At 37.5% G+C, this 27,894-nt stretch overlaps 1 protein-coding gene and 1 long non-coding RNA gene across 3 annotated transcripts; one reads left to right on the top strand and one right to left on the bottom strand.

Annotated features, from left to right (window-relative positions):
• Positions 1–325: 325 nt before the first annotated feature.
• On the top strand, positions 326–15,026 carry LOX (lysyl oxidase). 2 transcript variants are annotated; one of them, XM_074360544.1, is made up of 7 exons: positions 326–1,337; positions 1,689–1,797; positions 2,893–3,030; positions 4,255–4,411; positions 7,711–7,806; positions 8,160–8,275; positions 11,421–15,026. In XM_074360544.1, the coding sequence occupies exons 1-7, from the start codon at positions 701–703 to the stop codon at positions 11,425–11,427; spliced, it is 1,260 nt and encodes a 419-aa protein (XP_074216645.1). In that variant the 5' UTR covers positions 326–700; the 3' UTR covers positions 11,428–15,026. The 2 variants fall into 2 exon arrangements, with proteins under 2 accessions (XP_074216645.1, XP_074216646.1); XM_074360545.1 differs by lacking the exon at positions 11,421–15,026 and having other exon boundaries at positions 8,160–8,279.
• A 101-nt stretch (positions 15,027–15,127) lies between these two features.
• Positions 15,128–19,899, bottom strand: LOC123613237 (uncharacterized). Its single transcript, XR_006720592.2, has 3 exons — positions 19,231–19,899; positions 18,070–18,117; positions 15,128–15,649 (listed from the first exon to the last, which is right to left on the bottom strand). It is a non-coding gene; the product is annotated as an uncharacterized LOC123613237 (long non-coding RNA).
• Between the last annotated feature and the right edge of the window lie 7,995 nt (positions 19,900–27,894).

Below are 27,894 nucleotides of genomic sequence, written 5' to 3'. Positions count from 1 at the left end.
ATCCCCCCGCCCCGACTCTCGCCCCCAGCACCCTCCCCACCTCCCGACTTTCCGCCTCTCCAGGGCTGGTGACCTAATAGCATTTTTCTTCATGCATATTTTGGCGTCGCCCCATGGCCTGGCTGCCTTAGCCTGTCTGAGTCTTTTGAAATTCCTGCATGTTCGCCCCAGATTAAGCAGAGTGTGTCTCAGGATGTGTGTTCCGTTTTGTTCTTTCCCCTTAACGCTCCCTGTGCAACGTGTCTGGGGGGAGGAGGGCAAGACGGGGAGGGGAGGGAGGGGCAGAGGCGAGGAGCTGTCCGCCTTGCACGTTTCCAATCACATTACGTGAACAAATAGCGGAGGGGCGGCCGGGCCAGAACGGCTTGTGTAACTTTGCAAATGTGCCAGAAAGTTTAAAATCTCTCCTCCTTCCTTCACTCCAGACACTGCCCGTTCGCCGGGGCCGCCGCGCCGCTCCCCATCGCCTCCCAGAAAGACTGAGAAAGAGGAGAGAGGCGAGTGCCACGTCCCAGCAGCCGCCTTTACTGGAGAGGGTCTGCAGCCTACCCTTGGCACTGCTTGGTGGGGACTGAGATACCACGCGCTCAGCCTGACTCCCTGGTTGAAGATTTCTCCCTCCTTCACGTGATTTGAACCCGGTTTCTCTTTTCTGCGAGCTACGTCCTTCTGGAGTGGGGACAATCCGGCAAAGGGAGCGATGCGCTTCGCCTGGACCGCACTTCTACTCGGGCCGCTGCAGCTCTGCGCACTCGTGCGCGGCGCCCCGCCGGCCGCCGGCCAGCAGCAGCCCCCTCGTGAGCCGCCGGCACCTCCGGGCGCCTGGCGCCAGAGGATCCAATGGGAGAACAACGGGCAGGTGTTCAGCCTGCTGAGCTTGGGCTCTCAGTACCAGCCGCAGCGCCGACGGGACCCGGGCGCCACCGCCCCGGGCGCCGCCAATGCTACTGCCCCGCAGCTGCGCACGCCAATCCTGCTGCTCCGCAACAACCGCACGGCGGCAGCGCGGGCGCGGACGGCTGGCTCATCTGGAGCCGCCGCCGGCCGCCCGAGGCCCGCTGCCCGCCACTGGTTCCAAGCTGGCTATTCGACGTCTGGGGCCCGCGACGCTGAGGCCTCGCGCGCCGGTAACCAGACGGCGCCGGGAGAGCTCCCAACGCTCAGTAACCTGAGACAGCCCAGCCGCGTGGACGTGGATGGCATGGTGGGCGACGACCCGTACAACCCCTACAAGTACACCGACGACAACCCCTATTACAACTACTACGACACGTACGAAAGGCCCCGTCCTGGGAGCAGGTACCGTCCCGGATACGGCACTGGCTACTTCCAGTATGGTAAGCACCCCCCAAGTCACCGGAAACAACCGCACACCCCTTCCCCAATCCTGTGGCTCCCCGACGTGGCTGCCTGGGCGCGGCAGGCCTTAGTCCATGCACATCCCATCCCTCCCCCTGCGCCTGCAGAGGCAGCCCAGGAATCTGGTGCAAACCGCGTGCCTGACCCCTCCTGCTTCTTTTCCTCATTACTCTTCAGCCCTAGGCGTCCCCATTCTCCTGCTGCCCGCAGCCCAACACTGCAGTCTGGTTGGGTAAAGGCTGAGGGGTGAGGAACATGGAGGGACCCAGAGCCAGGGTGGAGGCCGCTGAGTTGTCTCACTGTTATGCCCATCTCCTGCTGACATTTAGGTCTCCCAGACCTGGTGCCTGATCCCTACTATATCCAGGCGTCCACGTATGTGCAAAAGATGGCCATGTACAACCTGAGATGCGCTGCGGAGGAAAACTGCTTGGCCAGGTACCAGCTGGGATCGCCTCGGCCCAGCTCCCCTGTCTTGGTTCCGGGGGGAGGGGTTGTGGGGGCTGCTTGAGTGCCTGATTCTGACCACTCTTGTTCTGTGCAGACAAATGTTGCAAAGTGGGACAAGAGCTGGGAAGTGGGACGTGATCTGGGCATGCTGACCTAGATGGAGGGTTAAAATTTTGAAGATTTCTGTGGCTTCTGGCTTTGAAACTGGGGCACAAGTCAGGGAAATGAAGCAAATCCCTTCTCCTGGAAAGTGGAGGTCACCTATTCTTTTTCCAGGATCCTTAAACTCTGGAGCCAACTGTTTCCAATAATGTTCTATTAAATTACTGTACAATAATATGGAAAAAATATTGTAATGGAAGGACTTAATACCCTCTTAAAAGACTGGGGCCCATTTTGCCAGTGTGGCACCCAACAAGGTTTTCTTTTTTTGTTTGAAGCCACCATTAGTTGTTTTGGTATTACTTCAGCCAGAATAAGAGCATGAGCAAGAGTTTTGTTTTTGCATTATTCCTAAAATAAAATCTTAGCAATTTAGGGAATGGAATTCTCTGAGTTTGCTGCTGGGAAACCAGCAGAGGGAGCAAAAGATGTTTTGATAGGACACATAAAAATTTTATTTAATGTAAAATAAGGTCATCAATAGGATTTGAATATATATTCACTCAAAATATATTAGAAACAAAAAAGAGTAATGCTTATTTACTTTGTAAATTTCTTCCACTTTGACCCCCTTATAACTGTCTAAAAGAAGAAATCCAAGCTCATCATTTTCATTCTTGAGTCTTGCATCACTCATACCATTGTACTCCCTATATTACAGTAATGCCATTGTTTTAAAGATAGTTACTAAATTATTTCTCTAATCTGGGTATACTTGTTTGGAGTTACTTCCCCACTTTACATGCTAGTTAATTCTTTAAGAAAAAAAAACTTAGGCAAAATGCCCTGGTCCCCTGGCACTGAAAGCCTAGTTGGGGGAAGGGAGTAGCCGCCATTATAAAATGGAAATGTTTTGCCTGTAGTTTTGTCTTTAGTTAACATTCTGTGAAAATAATAATGTTTCTTTTTTCAAAATCACAGCTCAGCATACAGGGCAGATGTCAGAGATTATGATCACAGGGTACTGCTAAGATTTCCCCAAAGAGTGAAAAACCAAGGGACATCAGATTTCTTACCAAGCCGACCAAGATATTCCTGGGAATGGCACAGCTGTCACCAGTAAGTGGATGGCCCTCTTGGGTACTTTGAAGTGGCTTTTTCATTTCACATGTGATTCTTGATATGACAGATTCTAACACAAAGGGAGAAAACTGCAGTTATTTACCTTTAGAATTTTCAATGTAATTTGACATAATCAAGGAAATCTGTCTTTAAGATAACACATCAACTACTGTGTCCTGTTATCTTTTACACTAGGAACTCTAAACCCAGTTTATTAATACTGTTGATAAGATACAGCAATTGGCTTCACTACAATTTTATTCCAAAATACTATGGGTAAGATTTCTAAACAAGCCGATTACTGTCAAGATTATCTATAGTTAGTTAGCACCTAATAAATACCACACATTATGAAAAGGATTCAGATACCATTCTCAAAGAAAGATGTAGATGAGAAGGATCTACCTCTATCTTTTAAAAGGACTGTACCAAGCCCAAGGTAGTTGCTTGTTTTGTCCTAAATTTAAATATTTTCACATAAGGTAATTCTATAGTTTGACTTGGTAACTTGCCTCTGTGTTTATTGCCAGGAGATCCTGTTGTGTGCCCTTAAACTTTCTGAGCCCTTTTGTGTGCCCTTAAACTTTCTGCAGTTTTAGCCATTTCTCCTTGTTCTTTCCTTATGTCAGATGAATAGCTCAGCACCTTCACATTAGTGAAATGAGAAAAGTAGATGTGAGCACCTAATTTCCTGATAAAATAGAATTATTTTATTTCTAATAAAAGTTTATACTAGTTAAATAATAGTGGTGGATAAAACATGCCTTTATTTCTCCTTTGCATAGAAGTAAAGGATTTTAAATATGTGAGAACACAAGTTTTAAAAATTTCCCAGAAACCTCCCAAGAGTCATGTACTCTTCTTTTTTGGAATGAAACATCAGTAGTTGCAGCCAAAGGAGATATACTAGAGGACATATGGCAAGTTTCACTTAAACAAAGATAATTTATTGTCTCTCTCTTCAAGAGACAAAGATAAAACAGGGTATAATAGAAAGCAAAATACTCAAAAAATCTTTTTTTCTTAGTCGCAAAGTTAAAGCTCTACAATATTGAAAGATTTTTGTCCTGGGGAAAAAAGATATCTGGCATGAATCTGGGTCTAAGAAGATCAACCAGAGCTCAATTTTGATGTGAAAACAAATGTGGGAAGCCATCTAGAATCCTCATTGCTTTCTCTGTATGTTACTGACCACTGCTTCTGTGTTGTGTGGGACATTAGACATTACCACAGCATGGATGAATTCAGCCACTATGACCTGCTTGATGCCAGCACCCAGAGGAGAGTGGCTGAAGGCCACAAAGCAAGTTTCTGTCTTGAGGACACCTCCTGTGACTACGGCTACCACAGGAGATTTGCATGTACTGCACACACACAGGTAGGACGGCGGCCTGAAATCAGGAACCCGCAGGCTTCAGAGAAAACCGGCTTCTATCGTCTTTCCTCCTGCCTGTCTTTTTTAAAAACTATTTTATTTACGAGGTCATCTAGTTTAGGTGGTAAATTATTGGGAAAAGGAAAGTGATGGCTTGATGATCCAAATTACTTTGAAAGTATTTCATCATCACAGAAAGTCAATGTGCATACTTGTTATGTTCCACAATGAAAAGCAGTAGTTTATTATCTGAAAAAAATCTGAATGGTTTCCAGTACCTGCACTCATTCTGTATTCTTTACCTCGATTGCTAAGTAGCTGTAGAAAAGGTATCTATTTTGTGCAAAACTACTCCTGCCTCCACCTATTAAGCTAAAAATAGAATAGTGATTGGGATTAGCAAAAGGACAAAGTTTTTTAAAAAGCACTTCAAAAAATGTCTCTTTTAATCATGCAAAGAAGAGTAGAAGGACACAGTTTCTTTCTCTACGCATACATATTTTATTTAAACCTACAGTATAATTGATGTCAGATGTCCTTTGGATGGATTTTTTAAAATAGTGCTGAACTAAGCAGTTCCTGTGTCTTATAATGGGAAAATGTGTGTCAGTTAAAAGCTGTGCCAGTATTTCCATAAGGAACCCTAATTTGTAAAAGGACATTATAATTTTACTCCAGTGGAAATCTTGGCAAGGAGTAGTGAATGTACATAACTCAGGGTACAAAGGGATCAGCAGTTGGCATCTTGTGAAGCAAATTCCAGGGCTGTGGCAGGAAGCTTTCTGGTGATCTAAATGTTACTGTTGCTTCTTTCTCTGAGCTTAGAACATCATAGCAATTTGAAGGGGAAGAGATTCAATTCCTCTTGCCCTGGGACAGCACGTGTTCCTTAAGCAAAAGAAGATGTAATGCACCATTACACGTATGTGTGTATAAAGATTCCCTTTTCACTCAGGGATCCCCAAATCCCTCAGTACCCACCTGGGACCTGGAGTTTATTCTTTTCATTTAGAAAAAGAGGCACTCTGGGCAGATCACTGCTAAAATATTTGAATTTAATATTATAAGTGTTTATAGCATGTGAGTCCTCCAATTCCTAGAGGGTGACCCCACTTCACTTTATATGGTAGCTTTCTTGTTAATTATCCTCCATTTTTATCCCACTTAACCCTTATTGACTAGGTCATACACTACAAGTTATTTATGTAGTTGTGATTTTCACTAGATCTGTGTTTCTTTGAAGATGGGCTTCATTTAAAGGAAAAAAAAAAAACTTACAGAGCCCCAGTGTTGACTTAGATTAACTGTATTATATTCTTTAAATGTATCCAAATATAAAACTAGATGTAACTTCCTTATATTTATACTTTCATGTAAGTTCTTACATAATAAATTTACATATTAAATATACACAAAACTAGAAACAGTTACATCATCCTCATTAATTTATGTAGTAAAGTTACGTTTTGCTAAAACCAAAGAGTTAATTTACACAGCGTTGGCTAAGGTTCTACATTTTTTAAGTTTTTAAAGTTTGAATACGTCAAATGCCTTTCTGCTTACTGCCTTGAAAAGCTCTTGTTTGCTAGTTCAAATAATCAATGCTTATAATTAAATTCTGCAATCTGAATAAGGTAGAGGTCTAATTTCAGAATTCTTTAAAGCTCTTTTGTTCATCTGAAGGTAAGATAAGCTTTGTAGCATTATTTAAACCAGTCTTAGACAGATACCTAATCCAATGAATCCTTTACAGTGCTATGAAGGTGGCAGAGGTAATAGCAGTAGCAACAATAATAACAGCACACACTTATTATTATTTAATAATAATAGATAACACTTACTATGTGCCAGAATTAGAATTATGTGCTGGAGATCAGAAACGGAAAATTCTTCATAATATATTTACTACTCAACATATGGTTAATGACTGATCACAAGTTGTATGGACCAAAATGAGAATATGGTTCTTACTGCTGTGGCACAGGTACTTTTTGAGTTTGGCCCATCTGTAATACTGTGTGCTGTGTGAGAGCACACTTCTCTCTCCTTCCCAAATCAAGCCACAGGCAAACCAGCACTGGTAGAACATGCTTTAGATGATTCTGCTATCTCTCTGGTGACCAAGGTGATCTTAAGCACTGAAGCAATTTGGGGCACTGAAATTAAATGGCAGTATTGAGTTTAAATGATTCTAGCCTGTTCTTTTTTATTTACTTTGATTACTATTAGTAATGAAAATACAACAGTTAAAACTTCTCATGAAGAACTAATGGAACCAAGAGTATACCTACAGACTCCAATTTGAGCAAATTTCTCCAGACTAACTTTCTGGAGACTAAGGACCATACTTTAGTGGTGTTTTTCTCCTCCCAGCCTGTAGAAGGTACTCATTTACTTACTGAAGTGAATATCTTAGCAGGTAGAGTGATGTGGCATTCATTCATTGAAGCATACGTTTATCCCTTTAATACAACAAAATATTTCAGTGACAGTATGAGGAAGACTATGGTGTGGCAGTTAAGAACAGGGACCCTGGACCCCAAATGCCTAAACCCAAAACCAGCTCAGCCCCTTACTAGCTGTATACTCTTGGGTGAGTTATTTGACCTTATAGTGCCAAAGTGTGCTCATTTGTAAAATGGGGATAATAATAGCTCCTGTCTCATATAGTTGTGAGAACTGAATTTATATATGTAACATGTTTAAAGTTGATTCTGGAACATACTACATACTTCATAAATGTTAGCTATTCAAAAATGCAATATAGACTCCCTCCTTAAGGAGCTTACAATCTCTAGTTAGATATATTCTTAAATAGTATGATTTTACTATAGAGCAGAGAAGGATAAATACCATAAAATCTATACACAAACTGAGTATCATGGGCATTCAGAGCATGGGAAGATAATTTCCAAGAAGAGAAATTGGGGAGAGTTGCACTGAGAAAAGGACATTTGAGCCAAGCTGATTATTACATGGCCTTTATTCCTGAACCGGTATTATTCAAGAATTTTGGTGGAGGCCTGTTTTGTCACTTAAGATTGTATTTATCACTAGTGATTTATGACACTTTTAAGAAGTGAGATGTACTACTACTTATATTAGTCCTGTATTTTTTTTAGCTGGAGGTGCTATAAGGCTGAGTAATATATACTTCTCAAAGGAGATGCAATATAAGTATAGTTTTATGTCAAACTCTTGTAAGTACTAACTTAAAATTTAATTTGTAAATAATAAGCATATTCTTTAGCATACTCTAACCATATACCATCTTTTTAATTTTTGAATTTTATGTGTTTTAGGGGTTGAGTCCTGGCTGCTATGATACCTATAATGCAGACATAGACTGCCAATGGATTGATATTACAGATGTAAAACCTGGAAACTACATTTTAAAGGTAGAGACCTTTGAATATATACCTATAATTTATTTCAACTGCAATTCAATGGGCCCCTTCTCTGGAGTCAAATGGTAATTAATCATGGTCCTGCAAGCAATTATACATCTTCCAGATGTATAACTTTTTTTCCTAAATCAACCTAGAAATATAAAACAAATTAGCTGAAAGAACTTCAGGGGAAAATGTATACAGCCTCCTTTGATAATTTCTCCAGAGGTGAACTTACACACTCTCCCTGCTTGATTTAGTTGAAGCACTGCCTCCGTTCTAGCCCTGTGGAAATAGGAAAAAATTAACCAGTAAACACTGCTGATGAAATCGGAAACACAGATGATGTTTTTGTTGCCTAGGTCAGTGTGAATCCCAGCTACCTGGTGCCTGAGTCGGACTATTCCAACAATGTTGTCCGCTGTGAAATTCGCTACACAGGACATCATGCATATGCCTCGGGCTGCACAATTTCACCGTGAGTCCTATTTGCATAGCTAAGTAATTCTCTCCACAACGTGTTTTAGTTCATTAATCAGCATCATACACATTTGTTTTTACTACTCCTGCAGCCTCCCTGTAAAACAGGCCAAAGGTAGAAAATGGTAGAGTCTGAACTGTTATATAATTTGAGCTGATCTTTTTTTTGATAATGCTAGAGAATGGGGGAGGTGTACTCAGGTTTTTATCACCCTAAAACTTGGTTTTTAAGACAAGGCATACACACAGAACACACTGTTTACCCACCAAAGCCTGTGTGGTGGCCAAATCTGTGAAATATGCAACATGCACTGTGGGTGACCTTGTGGGAGCCCAGAGAGTTGGGTTTCCTGCCTCTTCCCCATAGTCCATGAAGGAGCCCTGAAGAATTTCCTAGATTTCTTCAAAGTACAGTTTGAAAATCATTACCTTAAAGTGTGCAACTGATGAGGTCAGATCACTTGTTCTGTAGAAATCAAGATTTCACATATCTGAGTTCTACCACCACAAGTACTAGGGAAATACCTGCAAAAGGAGGGGTATGTGGAGGTGGCTTCATAATTTTCCTAGTCCTAAAATTCGTCTTTGAATGAAATAGTAGAAGGAATCTCAGCACATAAATATTACAGGGTTGATGCTTTGATGAGGATAATTAAAGAAAGTTGGGTAGTTCTGCCTGCTTGTCTCTGTCCCACCCGGATCCCTTAAACACTGCCTGCTCTAGGGCTGCTGGGTTATAGATTCTAACTACGTATGCCACCTGTGAGTGATACTGTCCTAACGATGGGAATGCCACTAGAGTGATAGTGGACACACATCAGCTTTGTTGTGATGTGGGAGAGGCACGCATGCCTCCAGATCATGCAGAAGGGTTTCGTGTACACTAGAAACCTAAAATTAATAGAAACTTCTCCCTGATCCACAAACCAGGACAATGGTTGCTGCATATGAACTTGTAGTTTGCGGGCTTCCCCCAGGCGATATAAACTTACCTGCTTGTGCATGTTGTTTTGCCCACTACTGGAGCTGCCAGCCAGGGGAAAGGTGGAACTTACAGCAGCCCATCCTCCATGCACAGAGCCACGTGGCCTGGGCTGCATTCACCTTGGAGGGGAGCCTTTCCTTACTTCGTAGAGAAGCAAAGCCTGTGCTTTTCGAGTGTCATGACAGCATTAGAGACAGTAGTCTATGATAGCCAAGGTGTGGCACTGAAAGGTTATCAAACATATTCTTCTGAACATGCCTGCAATCCAGAAAACTTGACTGAGTTTATGGCTGATCACAGTAAAACTGAAAATCCCCAGAAGAGCAGTGTAACTTAAGCTAAAATAATTTAAAATACATGGAATAATTAATTTTTCTTAATTTTCATAATTCCTTAATTTATTCATTCATTCTTTGTTCATTTATTTGTTGGCACTCTGTTTTTTGATACAATATGAAAATTCCATGGAGAGGGTATAGTAAAATGCAGTTGAAACAGGAGGACCTCTGCTAAGATAAGCTAGGTGACTCCCAGGTATAACTCCTGCCTCCTATGAGGAAAAGGTCTGGAGAGGTGATTCTATCACTGCATAGAATGTGTCTTGCTTTTCATCAGTAGAATCCATTGAATTGGATATTGCCAGATATGTAGAACAAATAAAAATTGTTATTTTTGTTCCAGTATAGAGTCTCATTTTTTTTAACCAGTTATTACTGACTATAAAAATTCAAGAATGGTTGATATAAAATTTTAATGAGAAATACTGATCAGATGAAAATATGAGAAAGTGAAAGGACCCATAGTTAGTGTTTGTAATAAAATAACAAGCTCACACTTACCTATGAGTGAAAATAATGGGGAGTACAGAAACCTTGACTTATTTAAGAAAGAAACCTTCATCTTTCCAGAGAGTGGTGCCAGCTTCTTATATTTTCACTTTCACTTCCGGCCTCCCTTGCTAGGGATCAGACTTCAAAGGAAGGAGAGATTTCCTCTGGCTGTGATCCAGGAGTGGCTTTAGGACAGCATTTAAGCCTCGAGGGCTGAGGAGGACTGCACTGGGGAGAGTTAAGGAAGGGCTCGTTGGGAGGAGTCAACACACCAGCAACTGCATGGCAAGAAGAAATTGCAGGGCATGTTTCAAAAAGCAAGTCTTCTAGTCTGGCTAAGGCGTAATTTTCATGGAGTTAAGATATGGGCAAAAAGGATGGAAAAGTTATGACCAGATCAAAGAGAACATTGAAGAGCAAGATAAAAAGTTGGAACTTCATCCTGGAGGCCATGGGGAGTCTGTGAAGTTTCTTGAGTAGGGAGTGTATCGTGCCTAAAGCCATGTGGTCAGTCCGTGGCTCTGTAAGCAGCAGGGTGTGTGTGCTTCCCTTGGTAACATTACTGTACTTTTTTTTTTTTTAACTCCTAAAGACAGAGCATCTTTAGTTTACTGACTGTTTTTCATGCTAATCAAGTATCTGATAGCATTCTATTGGTGTGTAAAAACCACCCAGTAAGAAAGTGTGCCTTTGATGTATTCTCTCTCCCTCATTTTCCTCATTGTAAACAAAACATATGAACCAGGTGACTCTGTGGCTCAGTTCAGTTCTAAGATACCATGATTAAGTTTTCTTCTCACAGAAATTAACATTTGGAAACTGATGGTTTATGATTTAGAAATAAGTGATTCTCATTTGATGGGGATCTATAATCACAATATTAATACACTCTTTGATTTATTGGCTTTGACCCAGTCTGCCTATTGATGCAACATTCTACATCCAAAATCATGCTGGGAAAGGACTAGAGCAGGATGGTGCAGAGGCCGTGAACCTGCTACTCGGCAGACATGCCACACTTGCTCCATGGAGTGAACTCAGCTGAACGAGGCCACTGCTCCTGCAGATCCTGCTTTACTTTGGATTATTTCAGAGGGTGTTACTTTTAACTCTAAACATCAAGTCTGTAGGTATCAGGCATACACTTTCTGCAACTGACATAGTGACTTTCTTCAAATCAGTATGAAAATAATGTATTAATAGATAATTTCACAAAGGTGACTATTGCTACATATTTTTTAAAAGGCTGACTTTAAAGTTGTCTGCTGTACTCACTCATGGTATTATCTAAGGTTAATAACTTATCTCATTTTGTTTTCTTAATCTAGGTATTAGAAAGCAAGCCAAAATTCCCAATGGATAAATCAGTGCCTGGTGTTCTGAAGTGGGAAAAATAAATTAACTTCAGTAGGATTTATGTATTTTTAAAGAGAGAACAGAAAACAACAAAGGAATTTTTGTTTGGACTATTTTATAACAAAGTGCATAACTGGATTTTGAACATTTAAATCGGCATTATTTGGGAAATTTTTAATATTTTTATTCACATTACTTTGTGTATTAACACAGTGTTTCAATTCTGTAACTGCGCACTTGGCTCTTTCAAAAAAAATTCAAATTTCTTATGCTCCTTTGAAGTTATAGTGCAAAAGGGAAAAATACTTCAATGAATGAATCAAAATTACTCTAAACGGAGAATTTTCTAAAGTTCTGAAACTTCAGTGAACCATAATAGTAACTGGCTTATATATGTCCTATCATAGATTACTTCAGAAATGAGGCTCCTACTGTTTAAATAGACATGGACGCATTTGGTGCTGAGGAAGGAACAAACATGTTACCATTGGTGTCAAGAAGTATTACTATATAGCAGAGAAACTGCAATATATGTATTCAGATACTTACATCCCTATATAAAATTTATGTTTACATTTTAAAATCAGTAGATAAACTCTTTCTTTCTGTCAAGTGTACAATTTCATCCTGACTTAAGTCAGCTTTTGTTTTGGGATGAATTAAGTAACTGAGCTGCCCAACTCTTGTCTGACGTTTGGTGATGCTCCCCTCTACTCTTTAATTTTCCTATGGGCAGAGACCTTGTAAACGGCATTCTTAAAATTATTATTCTAGGGACTGCTATACGTAGGACAACTGTGTCAATGGGAAAGTCATTCTGATGATAGATGTGATACATCCAGAGATAATATGCATTTAAGTATATTAAACTGTTAGCCGAAAAAATTTCCTTGCTGACATAAAAATCATACAAACAAGTCCCCCAAACCACAACTGTCTCTAAAATACTTAGAAAAGTTAATGAAAAATATCTTTAGGATCTTCAACTTTTTCACAATTTTTAAATGTTCAGCTTTAAAATGAAGTAGTCTAAAACTTTTTAAATTATCTAGAATAGATGACATAATATATATGGATATGGGAACACTATCCTAGGTCATCTAGGAATCAGTCATACATGGTTTTTTCGTGTGTGTCTGAAATGTAATACAAATTAGCAAAGCACATAGCATTACATACTTGAGGTGTTGGTGAATAAGGGAAAAAAAAACTTTCTGTAAAATCAAGGACTGTGTTGCATAATGAGACAGCTGTGATTTTATTTTAAACTGTGAAACCATGTGCCACAACAGAATTTGGAGAATTTCTCTTTTTCCTAGATTTGAAAGGTACAGAAAGAAATCAAGTTACACTTTTAAGTTAGTGATGCTTAAGAAGTTTTCCTCCATTAACTAGTATTAAAATCTCAAGCAAGGTACTTCCAGTGCCAGGACACATTAGATAGAATTGGAAAGTGAGTTGGCATCCCTGTATTATATATCATAGAATTGTAAAGTCAACACCAACAACTAGTAATCATTCTGCACTCACTAGTGCCTAGCACGGGAAGAGGGGCTAGAGATGGACAGTCATCATGGGCAGATACAGCTGGCCAGATGATCCTCATCTACCAGGGCACACACTTACCAAAAGACAATACAGACAGCTTGATAGAAACCCAGAACTTTGACTGAGCTAGTATCTGAGCTATGGAATAGCTTCTCTGATGTACCTCTTTGCCTTAAATTGCTTTTAGTTTTAAGATTGTAGAATGATCCTCTTAAACTGTAATCTTTTCTAATAGAGATATTTTAATATACTTGCTTTTTTAAAAAACAAAACTACTGTCAGTATTAATACTGAGCCAGACTGGCATCTACAGATTTAAGATTATCATTTCATTAAGAGTCCTACCCCTGTACTAAAAACTTGCCAATATCATGGCCTTTGGATACATATGAGAAGATATATTTACTATCATTCCATGGGTCTTCCATCTGTCTGTCCATCTATCATCATTTGAGGGCCTAATATATGCCAGACACTCACATACTAGGCACTGGGATATGAAAAAGACTGTCCCTAACCTCAGTAAGTATTCAAAACATCATTACCACCCATTAGGTTCACCTCATTTCATTCTTCATGTAATAATTACATGTCTAAAAAATATCTATTTTAAGCACTCTTGATTTTCATGATCATATTTTATTAAAAATAAGTTAAAAATGAAGTTATATGCATGTATGTGTTATTAATAATTAAAACTATATTTCCAGTTCCTGAAATGTCTGCCTTTTAAATATAACACATACTGTTTGGCTGATTTTGGAAAAAATTAGTTTCAATTAAGAGGCTAAAGATTCTCACTTATTCTTTATATAAATATTCCTGCCCCACCCTCCAATCACCCAGACACTCTCAAGTAACTTAACAAGTATTGATTTAACACTCAATATTTTTGAACCTCAAGGGATCTCTTCTCTGAATAACCACCAAGACTCACAGATAATGATTAGCTGGTAAAATTTATCCATTAATAAAGTAAAAACATAATCCAGTCTTATCAAACTCTAAATAAAAAATCTCTTAAATAAGAAGTACAAATGATACAAAGAATGTTGAGTACTGAAGAGACTGGTTTTTAAACAAATAGACTGTGAAAAAATGGGCTCAATGGGAAGATAACTTAGTGAGCCTTCCACATGCCATATTAGTTCTTCATTATTCAGACCACAGTCTGTACTAAGATGTCTTGACCTTTGAGGTCAGGATGCAGTCTCCCAAAAGTACCATAACATACACATCCATAACTTGCCTTTTTTCAGGAAATCTTTATATTTTTACATAATAATTTTATTCACAACTGCTACCATCCAATTAGTCACTAGGCATTATTTTTAATAATGAACAACAAATTTTTCTTCTCTTTGAAACCTCATAGGAAATAATCACACTCATAAACATTCCCAATATTCAGATTCTAGAGGAAATGCAGTTCACGAAAATTATCATAGCACTAAGAATCTATCTTACCAAATGGTGTTAAAATATTGAATTTCTGGCCAGAAGAGATTTTGTTTTGAAAATAAGTTGTTTTGATACTAACAGTATAATAATTGATAAGTAAAAATTACCTTTTTCTATATTTTTTGTTTAGAATTCATATTCACAATCAATGTATTCAATCAATAGCTATATTCATTCCCAGCTACCAAAAGCCCTGGGCCACTTTTGAACACTTAAAGCATTTCATTTATCCTTCTAGCCAAAATGGTGCTGAACTATTTCAACTTGAATGTAAAATGTGTTAAGTCTTAGCTCATAGGATATATACATTTAATATATAACTGCTTGCTATGAACTAAGTAACATGTGATTTGGTATTGTAATGTTTTTAATGAAGTGTTAGTTTCTCCCAAATTTTTTCAGGAATTCTAGTTGTAAAACATTTTTAACTTTTTTGAAGAGCTCTTATTTTAAATGCCCAGACACTGGCTTTATATTCTTCTTTATACTCTCACATTCTTTTTATTATATGCCTATAGTATGATTGCAAGATTATGTAAAAATGCCTTGAATAAATGATTTCAAGTGTCTATAGTGGTCATTTGTTGTTACATATAAATAAATGATATGAATTTCATTTTAGGTTAAAATCTTACAGCCATGTGTATGGTTGGTGGTTTTGCTTAATTGCCTTTTGTATTAACAAATTGTTTAGCAAATGCACATGACTTGAAACTTGTCTATGATGGATAAAAATCTAGCTGATGTTTTAAAAAGAAACCATTATACATGAATGGATCCTAACCTTTTGTCATCATTACCAACTACTTCCAAGAATGCAGAGCAGGCATTGTGAGAATAACCACTCTCAGTTTTGATTAGCATTTATAAGAAATATACATGAGCATATATATATCCAGGGGACACAACTCAAACTACAAATTAAATGAAGAGAAACATTGCTATCATAGTAATTCTTATTTAAACATGTGCCAGATTAACCTGCAAGCTGGTAACCTGAAAGGACAAATAGGCCCCAAACTGTGGGCAAGTGTTTTGGGGGGACAATTTGAAAGAGTATAACCCACAAAGACAATTCACCTTTAGGAGCTCTTGCAGGTAAAACAGATGTAGGCTTGTGGCTGGCAGTTTGCAGATGTGAGCTGTAGAGTATCAGTGATACTTGGAACCACCAATTTCCTGCTTTTCTCACCTGTTCAAGGCAAAATATGCTTTTGTTATTGGTGTAAAAGATGATTTCCTTCATCTCATCAGTGTTCAGTGTTATAGGTACTGCTCATTATTATTACCTCATTAACCAAAGACAGAGGAAGGCAGGTCTTTCCTTCTGCTAGAAAGCTTGACTGCCTTAAGTTACTCAGTTATTAATATTTCTAATTCTTGCCACAGATATTAGTAGGGAATTAACACAGAGGTTGAATAAATCACTTAAAGCATATATTAAGGAATTCTAACTTCACAACATACTCTACTCAAAGAGCCCCATACTAAAATACATATGGAAAATGTTATCTCTATGGTGGAGATTCACAATACACATTACCACCTTAAAGATTCAGAGAAGCCCTGCAGTAAAGAAACCACTTTATCCTTGTTAATCAGTGCTTCTCAAATTTGTTTTGCCGCAGAAGTCTTTTTTTAAAATAGCACTTGTTATCCTGTTAAACTTTTTTTTTTCTTGGAAAACTCCTAGATATGACATATTAAGTAATTCTCAATTCATAAACATGAGATCATTTACAAATTAATTATGATCGTGATAGCATTTGAGCTGTAGGACACAGAGATACCTGAAACCCACCAATTTACTGCCTGCTTTGCTCCCTTACTAAAAACTGTGTGGTTAAATAGGATTCTTTCAAAGGAAATGATTATTTCACTTTCTAAACCATGTTGTCTTTCAGAAGGAGATATAGATCTTTTCTGTTTGTCTGATAACTTGAAAGCTTTATATAGTGCTTATTAAAAATCTCTCTTCTCCTAGATATTAGTTGTTTTATAACATTAAGGATGAACCAGTCATTTTCTTCCTGGTTCATTCATTTTGTATAACTGAAATTATTATGTTACATAATAGCATAAATTAAGTAAATTTCAAGTAAATCTTAGTTACTTCTCAGATTGGGCAGGGAAAAACAAGATTTAAAATGAACGACTTGGAAGAATATATGTATGTATTTACAATGTGCTGCCAATAATTTGGCATTTAACTATTGATAAGGCACCAACTTTGGAGACAGAAAAAATAGCCACAAACCAAAAGGTTAGCCATCAACACAAGTCCAAGAATATGCCTTTGCCACTTTTAGAAATATAATATTTTATTTTACATACCAAGTCAAATCAGAGTTCATGACACAACTATATATAACTGGGACTAAGGACAAATGTAATGACAGAACCTGGTTAAGAGATGACTTCTTTTAAAAATGAACCAATAATGTTGGATGTTTATTCACATATCTTTACTGAATTAATGCATACATTTGGACTCTGAAAAATTTGGAGCCAATGTTGCCAACCAGTCATTGGAAAACTAATGAATTATACCATTGTCATATAGCAAACCACTAGAATAAACAATTTTCAATTACTACAATGACTTTTTTTTAGAGAAGATGGTTTTAGGAAAAAAAAATTTCTATAACACTTTCTAGTTGGGTTGCTGTTGGGGCATGGATACATAAACAATCTGGTGGTTGTGATCCCTTCAATTTTGTTTTAGGGCTGTCTGGTTTCTGGTAACAGAAATATATCTTAAGCTTGCTTAGTTCAAAGGGGAATTTATAGGCTTTTGTAGCCAAACAGAGGGAGAGCAAAAAGAGGGTTTGCCACCAGAGCAGATGGAACCAGGAAATCAAATACTATCAAGATCACATTCTTGCTGCCTTTTCTCTGTTTGATTGTTAACTTCATTTTCTTGGTTTAGTTTCTCCAAAAGGATGGAAATCTTGTCTGCAGATCTGGGTAGCCATCAACACAGCTTGTTGATCAGAAAGAAAATGGCATTAGCCTGTAACTCAACTGTGAAAAATCTAAGGGAAGGCATTTCATAGGCTTAGCCTAGGTCATGTGCCAATGCCAATTCCAGTCATTGTAGATACTACAACAGGTCCAGCTGAGTCAAGTGCTCTTCCTTATTAAATCACCAAAGTAAAGGAGATAAAGTCAAGTAAGAGAATGGCTGCTCCCATCCAAATCATGGGACTACATTCTGGCTTCATTAATGGATGTGAGGGGAAGTTGGGGGCATGGACAATGATAACTCCAGAGGAAGGGAGTGAGTTAGGATGGATATTGTCAATGAGAAGATTACTGGGAGCCAGAAAGCAAATTTATGTCCAGCAAAAAGATTAATAAAATCAACATACATGGGATCCAACTCATAACCTTTCTTTCCAAACTGTTCACCCACCTTGTTTTTTATTAAGTGAACCCCATATTCTCAGTATCTAAGGGCTCGCTATTCTCCCAGAAAGAAGTCATGCCACCTTGCTCTCCCTTTGAAGATTATTCACCTCCCCTATTGGTAAGTCTAAATGGCATGCTCACTCTCACCCTGCCTTCTGTTTCATGAAGCCTTGACTAGGGCATTTCAGGAGGGAAGCTCACCTTTACAAGAGTGAGAAGATCCTAGTTCTTTCTTATTCAACCAGTCACCTTGGAGTTGCAAAGGAAAAAAAAAAAAAGTAAATCCAAAGAAAAAAGAATACGAAAAAGAACCATTCTTTTAAGGCTTTGTTCCTCTACTTGCTACCCATAATACTATCCCTCTACCCTGTTATCCTGTTGTCTTTGACCAGCAGTGAGAAACTCCCTCAGGAAGGGGGATCTTAGAGAGAGGGCACTGCATCCTTTATTTCTATTAGCTACATTATACTTCTAACACATTTACAGTTCCTATAGAGTGGATACAATTCAGTCTGAGGGGAAGAAGGGAGAGAAAACCTCAGAGAAAAGCACAGCAAAATACTAGTGTTCTGGGAGAACTGCAGCCATAATGAGAGGCCTGGGTGAGAGTAACAAGCAGTCAGTTATACCCATCTCCCAATATTATCTTAGTATTCTCACCATTCATTGTAATCCACAGAGTGGAAAAATGGTTGATTCTGGGGTGAGGCAGGAGTGGTACACAGGTATGGCAACTCATCCCAGAGGTTTTTGAACCTGAGTCCAAGAGCATCAGTAACTGTATTAAATTTGCTTTGCAGATCTGAGATCTAAGTGGATGAGGTCAGAGGAATGGGATGGAAAACACATACATGGTGCAACTTCTTTACTAATTTAGGCAAACAGCTCTCTGGAAAGTGACAAAGCCAAGATATTCTCCAAGGCCCAGGCTGACCAGAGATGCCTCTTAGTCCACAGGGAGTTATTCTCTTTCAGAGTCTGAGAAGGCTTATCAGGAGCTAGGCACACAGAGCTTTATTTCCTGCCCCCTTCTCCCCAGTTTTCTGAAAGAAATACTTCTGAGTATTAGAGACATGGAAAAAAATGACATATTCTCGTTTTCTCTGGCCTCATGTACAGGATTTCACAATTTAGCAACAGGGGGTCCTCTAAGATTCTTTCTCTCTCAGTGATCAACAAGAGGCCAATATGAGGGCTTTAAACCTCAAACACTGGTCTCATTTGAATTTGCTTAGAAAAAAATCTAAAAGTTACACTTTGAGCTATCAGAATATAGTTCCCTTTTTATCATTTTTTCTCCATCTTGCTATTATGTGTGAAAAAACATTTTCACATACTTTTTTTTTTTAACAGACTACTTACTGTCTCATAGAATTTTCCACATTGTAGAGTTTGCAGATTGTATCCTGGTGGTGCCATTTAATTCATTCTTCTGTTCCTTGTATTTCCTATGGAAAGTCAGACCTAGAGGCTTGACCAGATGTAGGTTAGGTTTGATTTGGGGGAGCAAGAAGACTTGCTAGATGATGGTGTCCTTCATAACTGCGTCATATGAGGAAGCCCAGGATGTCTCTACTGTCTACTTTTTTGTGATGTTAAGAATGATCAGTGGGTTCAGTGTTGTCAGACTGATCCATCTGCTATAAAAGATTTTCACCTACATACTTCACTAGCCATTAATGATCACTGCTAGATCCATTATCACATTTTCAAAATCAGTGATTTTTTTTAAAGAACTGTGAGTATTCCATAACAGTGTATATACTTTTACATTTGAACTGAACTATTTGTTTTTTCCATTAATGTGTTTTATTAAATTAAGTAACATTTAACATGATAACTGATCTTATTTTTTTTTCCTTTTAGTAATTTGAGATAGTTTTGGAACCTTACAAAAGACATTCAAGGTACTGTGCTCTTTCACAAGAAAAGACAAAACGTTGTTTTTGGAGCTGTTTTTGTCATGTGCCTGTATATTTTTCTCCCATTATTGTCAAATGTAATTTTAACCTTACACAAATGATCTGTTGATTTGAAATATCATGGGAAAACTTTGACCTAGAACATTTTCAAAGAGGTTAGTTACTGGAAATACAAGAAAGCTAAGGACATTTGGCAAGGTGGGTTATATTACATGCTTCAAAACTCTACACAAGTACATAGTTTTCTCCTTAGATTTTTCAGTTTTCAATTTGGTCTCTCAATTTCCTGTAAACTAAATTTCAAAAACCCTAAGTGACGTTCAAGGCCTTCCTTTATCTGGCCCTAACCCCCTCCTTTATCAGTTTCATACTGACCACTGCTGTGCAGTCTCTCCTCTGACCAAACTAGACAACTGACTACCCCCTGTGGCTTCTTGTCTCCTCAGGGGTAAAGTACCGCCCTGGGAACACACAGGGACTTTACTTTTCTATCTCTTAAGGTATTTTTTTCTTTTTTATGCATTCACATCTATGAACCCTCTCTTTCTAGACTTGTAGTGGACACTACTCTTTCTTGTGTAATGCCTTGCCTTCCTACTATTTAAAAGAAATTATTACCTTGATTCTTTTTGGGAGAATACTCCCCACATATGGCATTGTTAATCATTGTATCCAATAGCAAGCAGGAGATAGTGCCAGGCCCCAAGCTAGATGAATTAAAGAACACCCTCCCCCTAAAATTTTAAATATTAGTAGTGATTAAAAAATTGATAATGGTTAGAAACAATTAACTCAGATGAATTTCTCCAGAACTAATAGCTAATATTTACTGAGTTCTCTAGTCATCAAACCATAAGAAAAGAGAACAAAAAGAAGAAAGAGAAAAAAAAAAGTCCTACAGAAGATTGCTTTGGCAGTTTGGGGGTCTCTTACAGTTCCATATAAATTTTGGAATTGTTTGTTCTAGTTCTGTGAAAAATGTCGTGAGTATTTTGACAGGGAATGTTTATATGAGTTAAAAAATTCTGGTTTTTGAAGTGAAAAAAAAGGAAAATGAATGAAGGGCCATGAATGGCAAGGTATCCTTTTTTGTGGGTGAGTTGTATTCCATTACATATATATGCTGCATCTTCTTTATTCATCTATTGATGTGCATTTAGGATGTTTCCATATCTTGGCAATTATAAATAATGTTGCTGTTAATAGCAGGGTGTATGTATCTTTTTGAATTAATTCTTATTTTGTGGTTGGCTTTATTCCTTTGATAACTATGTAAGTTTAAAAAGCTAAAGCTCTAAACCTTCTTAGAAACAATGAACAGTACATATATGTAAATTTAAAAAATATGTGCGTATATTTTATATATGTATTTACATGCAATATATTGTACATGTGCAGTCAAACTGTAACAGTTCTACCTAATAAAACCGAAAAATGAAAAAATTAAATAAAATAAGGCAGTGGAAGAACCAATTTTAATTTTATTTCTTCCTTTCCAGTTAGCTATATCTATCATTTTATTTCTAACTTCACTGGCCTCAACTTTCAGAACAATGTTAAGTGAAAATATAATAACAATAATAAAGACAACCATCCTGGTTATGTTTCTAATTTCCAATATTTCTCCATTTAATGCAATACTGGTTATTAAAGATACCCATTTTCACAATGAGAAGTTATCCTTCTATTCCTACATTTTTAACTGTTTTGTTTAGAAATGGGTAGATTAATGAATCTCTTGGTCTTTTATGGGATAAAAAAAATTGTTTTAATTGATCTTACTGGACTGATATATTTAGTCAAATTCGGTTCCTAAAATTTAATTAACCATGGTAATGCTGGACAACATTAAAAAATACAGAGAATTTAGCTTGCAGTATTATTTGACATTTTCCCATTCACGTTTATAAATGATTCAGCTCCTCCCACTCCCCATTATATAATCTTGTTAGGTTTAGCATCAAGATTATCCAAGCTTCAGAAAAATATGGCAGCATGATGTAGTTGTTGACAACACAGGCTATCTAAGCTCACATGCTAGCCTCACCACTTATGGCTGTGTGACCTTCAACAAGTCCCCTGATCAACAAATATTAGGGTGACAGAATAGAATGTAAATTCCATCAATCGTCATAAGGTGGAAATGGTATAAATAACAAACATTGAGAAAGGAAGGAAAAGAAAAGAAAAATTTGCTACTTCTTCATATTTTTATAGCTGAGTCAAAAGCAGATAAATATATCCATCTGCTCATTCCTAGCATATATTAATTTAATCATCACTCAGAATATACTGTCCAAGGCAAGGGTCAACAAATACGGACCACTGACTAAATCAAACACACCTCCTGTTTTTGTAGATAAAGTTTACTAAAATACAGGCACACCCATTTGCTCACATATTATCTATGGCTGATTTTTATGCTATAACACGAGTCAGGTAGCCACCGGAGATCTCATGGGTTGCAAAGCCTAGAGTACTTACTGTCTCACTTGTTAAACAAAGTGTTTGCAGACTCAGGCTCTAAAGCAATAGACTATTAAGTGTGTGTGTGTGTGCAATTATAGTGATAAGGATAGCCTTTATTAAAAAATGCAAATATTTAATATTTATAAAAGTATCATGGACACACCTAAGTTGCCTAGAAAGAATGACAATGTGACTGACAGCTGACTTCTCAATAGAAACAAAATCAGGAAACAATAAAATATTTTCATAGAAATGGAAGAAAATAATATTAACCAAGATTAGTTACACTACTAGAATGTCGTTTAAGAATGAGACTAAAATAAAGACATCATTCTAACAGACAAAAACTAAGAGGGCTTACCACTAACAGATCTTCACTGCACAATGCTGAAAAATATGTACTTAGGAAAGTAGGAAAATGATACCAGAAAGAAGGCTGGAGACAAAGAAAATGAATGAAAAAAGAAATTGGTAAACATGTGAGTAAATCTATATAAATACTAACTGTATAAAGCAGTAATGATAATGTCTAATTTGGAGATAAAAGTAAAAGGCAGAACTAAAATATCTAACACAAATGCATGCAAGATAAAAAAGTGACCAAAGAGTTAGGAAGCTTATGTATTGTTTGGTAGGCTGGTAAGAGTTACTGAGGTTAACTTAAGTTCCAAACTTGTAAAGGTAATTCTAACAATCAAGAGATTACATTGTTTAGCTCTGCAAATAAAATATACCTAATGGATGAAATGATTATTTTTTAACAAAATTTTAAATTAAGTTCAGGTGAAAATCTAAACAGATAAATTAACACAAGAAAAAAAAAGAGAAAGTTGTCAAAATGCACCAGGCAGGCAGAAATTTTTTTTTTCAGGATTATTCCACTAAATCTTTAAAGAGCAAAAGAGGAACACTTTGTAATTTTCATAAATGCTTAAAAAGCATGTGATAAAACTCAACATCCATCCTTGATTTGTAAAAAACACACCTTGGTAAGAGGAATAGATCATAACTTCATAAAATGTATCTATTTAAATCTAAAAGTCAACTTCATGCTTAGGTGGAAGCACTAGAAGCATCCTCACTAATGTCAGGAGCAGACAAGGGTGTCTGCTTTCAGTATTACCATTTTATGTTGTACTGAAGGTACTAGCCATTCTACTCAGGTAGGAGAAACAGAGTTACAAAAATTAGAAGCAAGTAAAATGACCATTATCTTAAGAAGATAGAATTCTGAACCACTGCTACCACCCAGGTCCAAGCCACCTTCTCTCTTACCTGGATTATTCTAATGGCCTCCAAACTGGCAGCTGCAGGTATTTCAACTATATGAGTCATTGATATACGGAAAAAACTTGTATATATCCATGAATATTTATTCAAAATAATATTTATTCAAATATTTATCAAATATGTATTTTAAAAACAAATATTTAACTGAGTATCTACTATGTACTTCTGTGAATGTCACAGAAGAAAAATCAAATAAAGAGGGAGGAATAACCAGTTGATGTATTCTAAGGGAAATCAGAGATGTCTCCCTAATAAGCTGACATTTGAACAGAGACCTGCAAAAGTGAGAGAGGGAGGCCTGCAGATATCGAAGTGGAGAATATAAATTCAAGCACTAAAGTAAGAAAATTCTACACATTGATAATATAATTACCGTGCTTACCAATCTTTAAAAATTTCATAGGGCCTGCAGATCTCTCCTTTATCACAGGTGGTGCCTATGATTAAAAAAAAAAGTTCAGAACTAGTTCACACCTATTTCAGACATAAGCTAAACTGGTTGTTGTTGGTGTATGTGAAGACTATGAACTTCTGTCCATAACAGAGCTAAGCTAAACACTGAATAGTCATACCATGTTTAGTTTAAAAACAAACACAAATAACCCTCCTCCATTCATTGACCCTCTAAGTTTTGGCTGTCTTTACTGAAAAACATCCTTTTAATTATATCCTGAAAACAGCATGGAGAATGACTCCCTTTCAAAACAACTTTTTCCCTGAAGAGAAACACATGTTCCAAGTACAAACAACATTCCAGTATCCAACTTAAGGCTACATAATTTCTGCACAATGATGTCATACTTAGGCTACTGAACTTGCTCCTGTTCGTATCATTTCTTCTACAATTCTATAATGTAGGCCCACTCATGGAAGCAGACTTGCCAAGAAAATTCTGAAAAAAAAAAAAATAAAGACTGAGGAGTAAATCAGGCTACTGGGTGTCTAAATAAAATACAAAGCTATTCTAATTTAAAATATTACATTTTATCAGAGAAACAGATAAGCAGAAAAAAGAGCAAGTCCTAGGAACGTTGCTGTGATTACATGGTGACATTTCAAATCAACAGAGAAAGGATGACCCAACTACTCAAAAAAGCATTAGAACAATATTCATTTTGGAAAAACTAGTTTAGATCCCAACCACACATCATATATGTATTAGAATAATCCTTAGCTGCAGTAACAGATAAACACCCTAAATCTCAATGACTTAACCAAATACTTAGTTATCTCTTGCTCATGTGAAGTTCAATAGGTGGCTGGATAGGGTTGGGGGGATCTGTTCCGTGCAACCATGCAGAGACCCTGGCTGATAGAAACTTCACCATCTTCAAAATCTGTCTTGGAAAGTTGCCCAGGATGTCAACATCTAGCTGGAAAACAAGGAAATAAATGTGAAAGATTGCTTGGAAAGTTTTTTGGGGCAGGGAAAACCATGTAATCACTTTTACCCATATTCTCTTGTTGAGCATGTGCCAACTTCAAGGAGGCTCGGAAGTGTAATTTAGCCAGGTACTCAAGAAAAAGAAGGCAGATTAAGTGAACACTTAGCCAGTTTCCAACACAGTACATCCTTCTGGTTACCAGGAATCCTACCACACAGAGCACACTCCCTCCTTCCCCAAGTGAGACAATCCAAAATTCCATCCAGTTACTGCAACCAGCTCAAAGTCCAAGATCTCTGAATGATGTATGGTTCTTTCCATCAGTTCTAGATATGGCCACTTAAGTTCCAGTGACATTTGCACTAAGAACACAAGTTATGGAAATCTCTCTACTGCCAACAGGCCCAACTTACCATGGTAAAACATGGACAGGAGATTTGTAATAAAAATTGCCATCTGGTAAAGGGAAGATGGGAGACACACAGAAGGCCCTAGTCTACAGTCGCTACGATACCCTTCTGGCAGGCATTTTGAGGTCCCTCTTATCTAGCAATGGGACATTTTCTTGATTTCAATTTTGCTATCTGGAAGGAACTACTTATTCAATGTTCTTCATAGCTGTGGATTTACCCTTTTGGAGGTTTTTTTTGGTCCATTATTGCATTTTAAAAAATGATGAAGATTGTGCCTTTCTTGGGGGCCTTTACAGTTTTGCAACCCATCTCTTCCTTGAGCAAGTTTGGGAGCCCCAAAATATTTTTAATGATAGAACATTCAGAGGCTGCTGAAGGCTTGCAATTTCTTTGGCATTACAGGTAAGCAGAATAGGTTTTTTTTTTTTTTTTCCAGAATAGGTTTTTGATGCTAATAGCATCCCCCTAAGTTCCTTCCTAAATATAATTCTCAAGCTTGCCTTATTTTTTTCCCCTTCTTTGCCAACATGGCTTAAAGCTATCATGTTTAGGAGGAAATGCCACATCTTTCTTTACTCAAGTCTGTGCTGGAGCTAGAAGTCTTAGTGAATATTAATCTCTTATTATTTGGGTCTAGTATCCTGGCTTTTCTGTGCTTTTACTTTTTGGTCTTTTCTTTTTACAAACTAACAAATTATTGCTACATCCCATTTCTTTTTTTCTATCACCTTAGTAAATGCAGACAGTAACAATCAACACTCACTACCAGCATTCCTTTCTCCAGCCTCTTTCCTTAGAGCTGAGGTCATTAAACACGTGGTCCACCTGTAATTGTAAATGACTGTTTAAAAAATTGTTTTGTCACTGCATGTATAAATCTCATTTTCTGGATAGCCCTGGATATTAATTTCCATCTTGACTGTCTGTTGGACCAATGCCAAGTGTTTTGGATTTTTGTTACAGTAGCATCCTTCTTCTAGCAATAATTTCTGCATCAGAATAATGACACCTGTACTGTTCAAAAAAATCCCAAAGTCTCTTTGGTTTAACATAGATATTTGTCTGATTGTAAGTTAAGTCCAATTGGCTTAAATGGAGAGAAGGTGGGTGGATAACTGATTTTTAGTTATTTAGGTTCCCCACGCTGATGGTCATTCCTTCATCTTAAAAAAAGGGCCTTCTAATGTCTCCCTGGGAATTGACATCCAGGTAAGGGACAAAAGAAGGTAGAGGATAAAAGGGGATATCATGGCTCAAATTTGGAAATGGTTTACATGATTTTCATTAATATTTACTATGCAATTCTTAAGTAACATGACCCCAACCTAATTTCAAGAGATGCTAAGAAATGTAGATTTATTGTATACTAGTTGGCATGAGAAAGCAGTTTGCCAATCTCCTTCAGAATACACATGGGTAAATTCCAGAGAGATTAAAGCCTATAGGTAAACATAAACCTATAAAAGTACTACAGGAAAATATAGTAGATTTAGGGATGTCAAGAACTCTAAAGGGTGAGAGTTCCATGGGCCTATACTGGGCACTCAGGAAAAATAAGGGGGACCAAAAAAAGGTAAGATAAAACTTCCCTAGATGGTGCAGGCCTGAAAGAGGAGAGGCTACTGCTACAGGAAGGACACGGATACCAACCAGGATCCTTCCTTCCTATTGAGAAAAAAGCCTTAAGCCACGGTAAGGTCATCAAACACACTGTTAATCAGGGTACAGATAAAAACTCACTGTGGCTTGGGAAGGGCAATAGGAAAGAAAAACCAAAAACCTCTGTATCCTTGGGAAGGGTCAAGAATCTATCCGGTACCCAGACTACCAGATACATCTCCTAACTTGGGAAGGAGTGAGAAGCTACCAAACAAGATTCAGCATGGACACAACGAAGAGTTTAGCTGCTACAAGGAAGAAGGGCAAAATCTCTGAGAAAGTCATAATCCCAAGATCTAGCCATGGTCTTTAACTATGAAAACCACAGAAAAAGTTTTAAAGTATGAAAACCACAGAAAAAATTTTAAACATCAAGAGCTCAAATAATTCATTCCATGAGTCCTTTTTTGAAGAATCTACTAAAAAATGAACTTCATCCAAACAAAAGATGACTGGAAAAACTTTTGCAATTCAGCTTTAATATATGTAATTGCAAGTCTAAGACTAAAACTAAAGTGGGGATAAGGGTAGATGAATATGTTGTATAATAATGCTCTGTGTTATGTGATGTATGGTTGAATGAAGTAAAAATAATGCAACTAAAAATGGGAAGAGAATGCAAGTGGAAGGAGGAAAGAAGAATAAACTCTCTAGCTGTGGTCTAGGCAAGAGTTAAAGTTAAGGAATGTCATTAAAAATGGACAATACAGATGGTGAATTAAAAAATAAGGGACTAAAGGCATTAAAAAGGGTATAAGCACAAAGATAACCACTAGAACAGAAATACTAACCTTCTTAAATATTATATTTAGGAATTTCTTTTTTGAAAAAAAGGAACATAGTAAACACATTTTGAAGAGAAACACAGTAAATCTAACAAACATAGTA

Source organism: Camelus bactrianus, chromosome 3 (genome assembly GCF_048773025.1).
Source record: "Camelus bactrianus isolate YW-2024 breed Bactrian camel chromosome 3, ASM4877302v1, whole genome shotgun sequence".
In the NCBI taxonomy this organism is placed as follows: Eukaryota; Metazoa; Chordata; class Mammalia; order Artiodactyla; family Camelidae; genus Camelus; species Camelus bactrianus.
The sequence above is the reverse complement of the archived record's forward strand: the minus strand, read 5'-3'. Positions and strand labels throughout refer to the sequence as shown.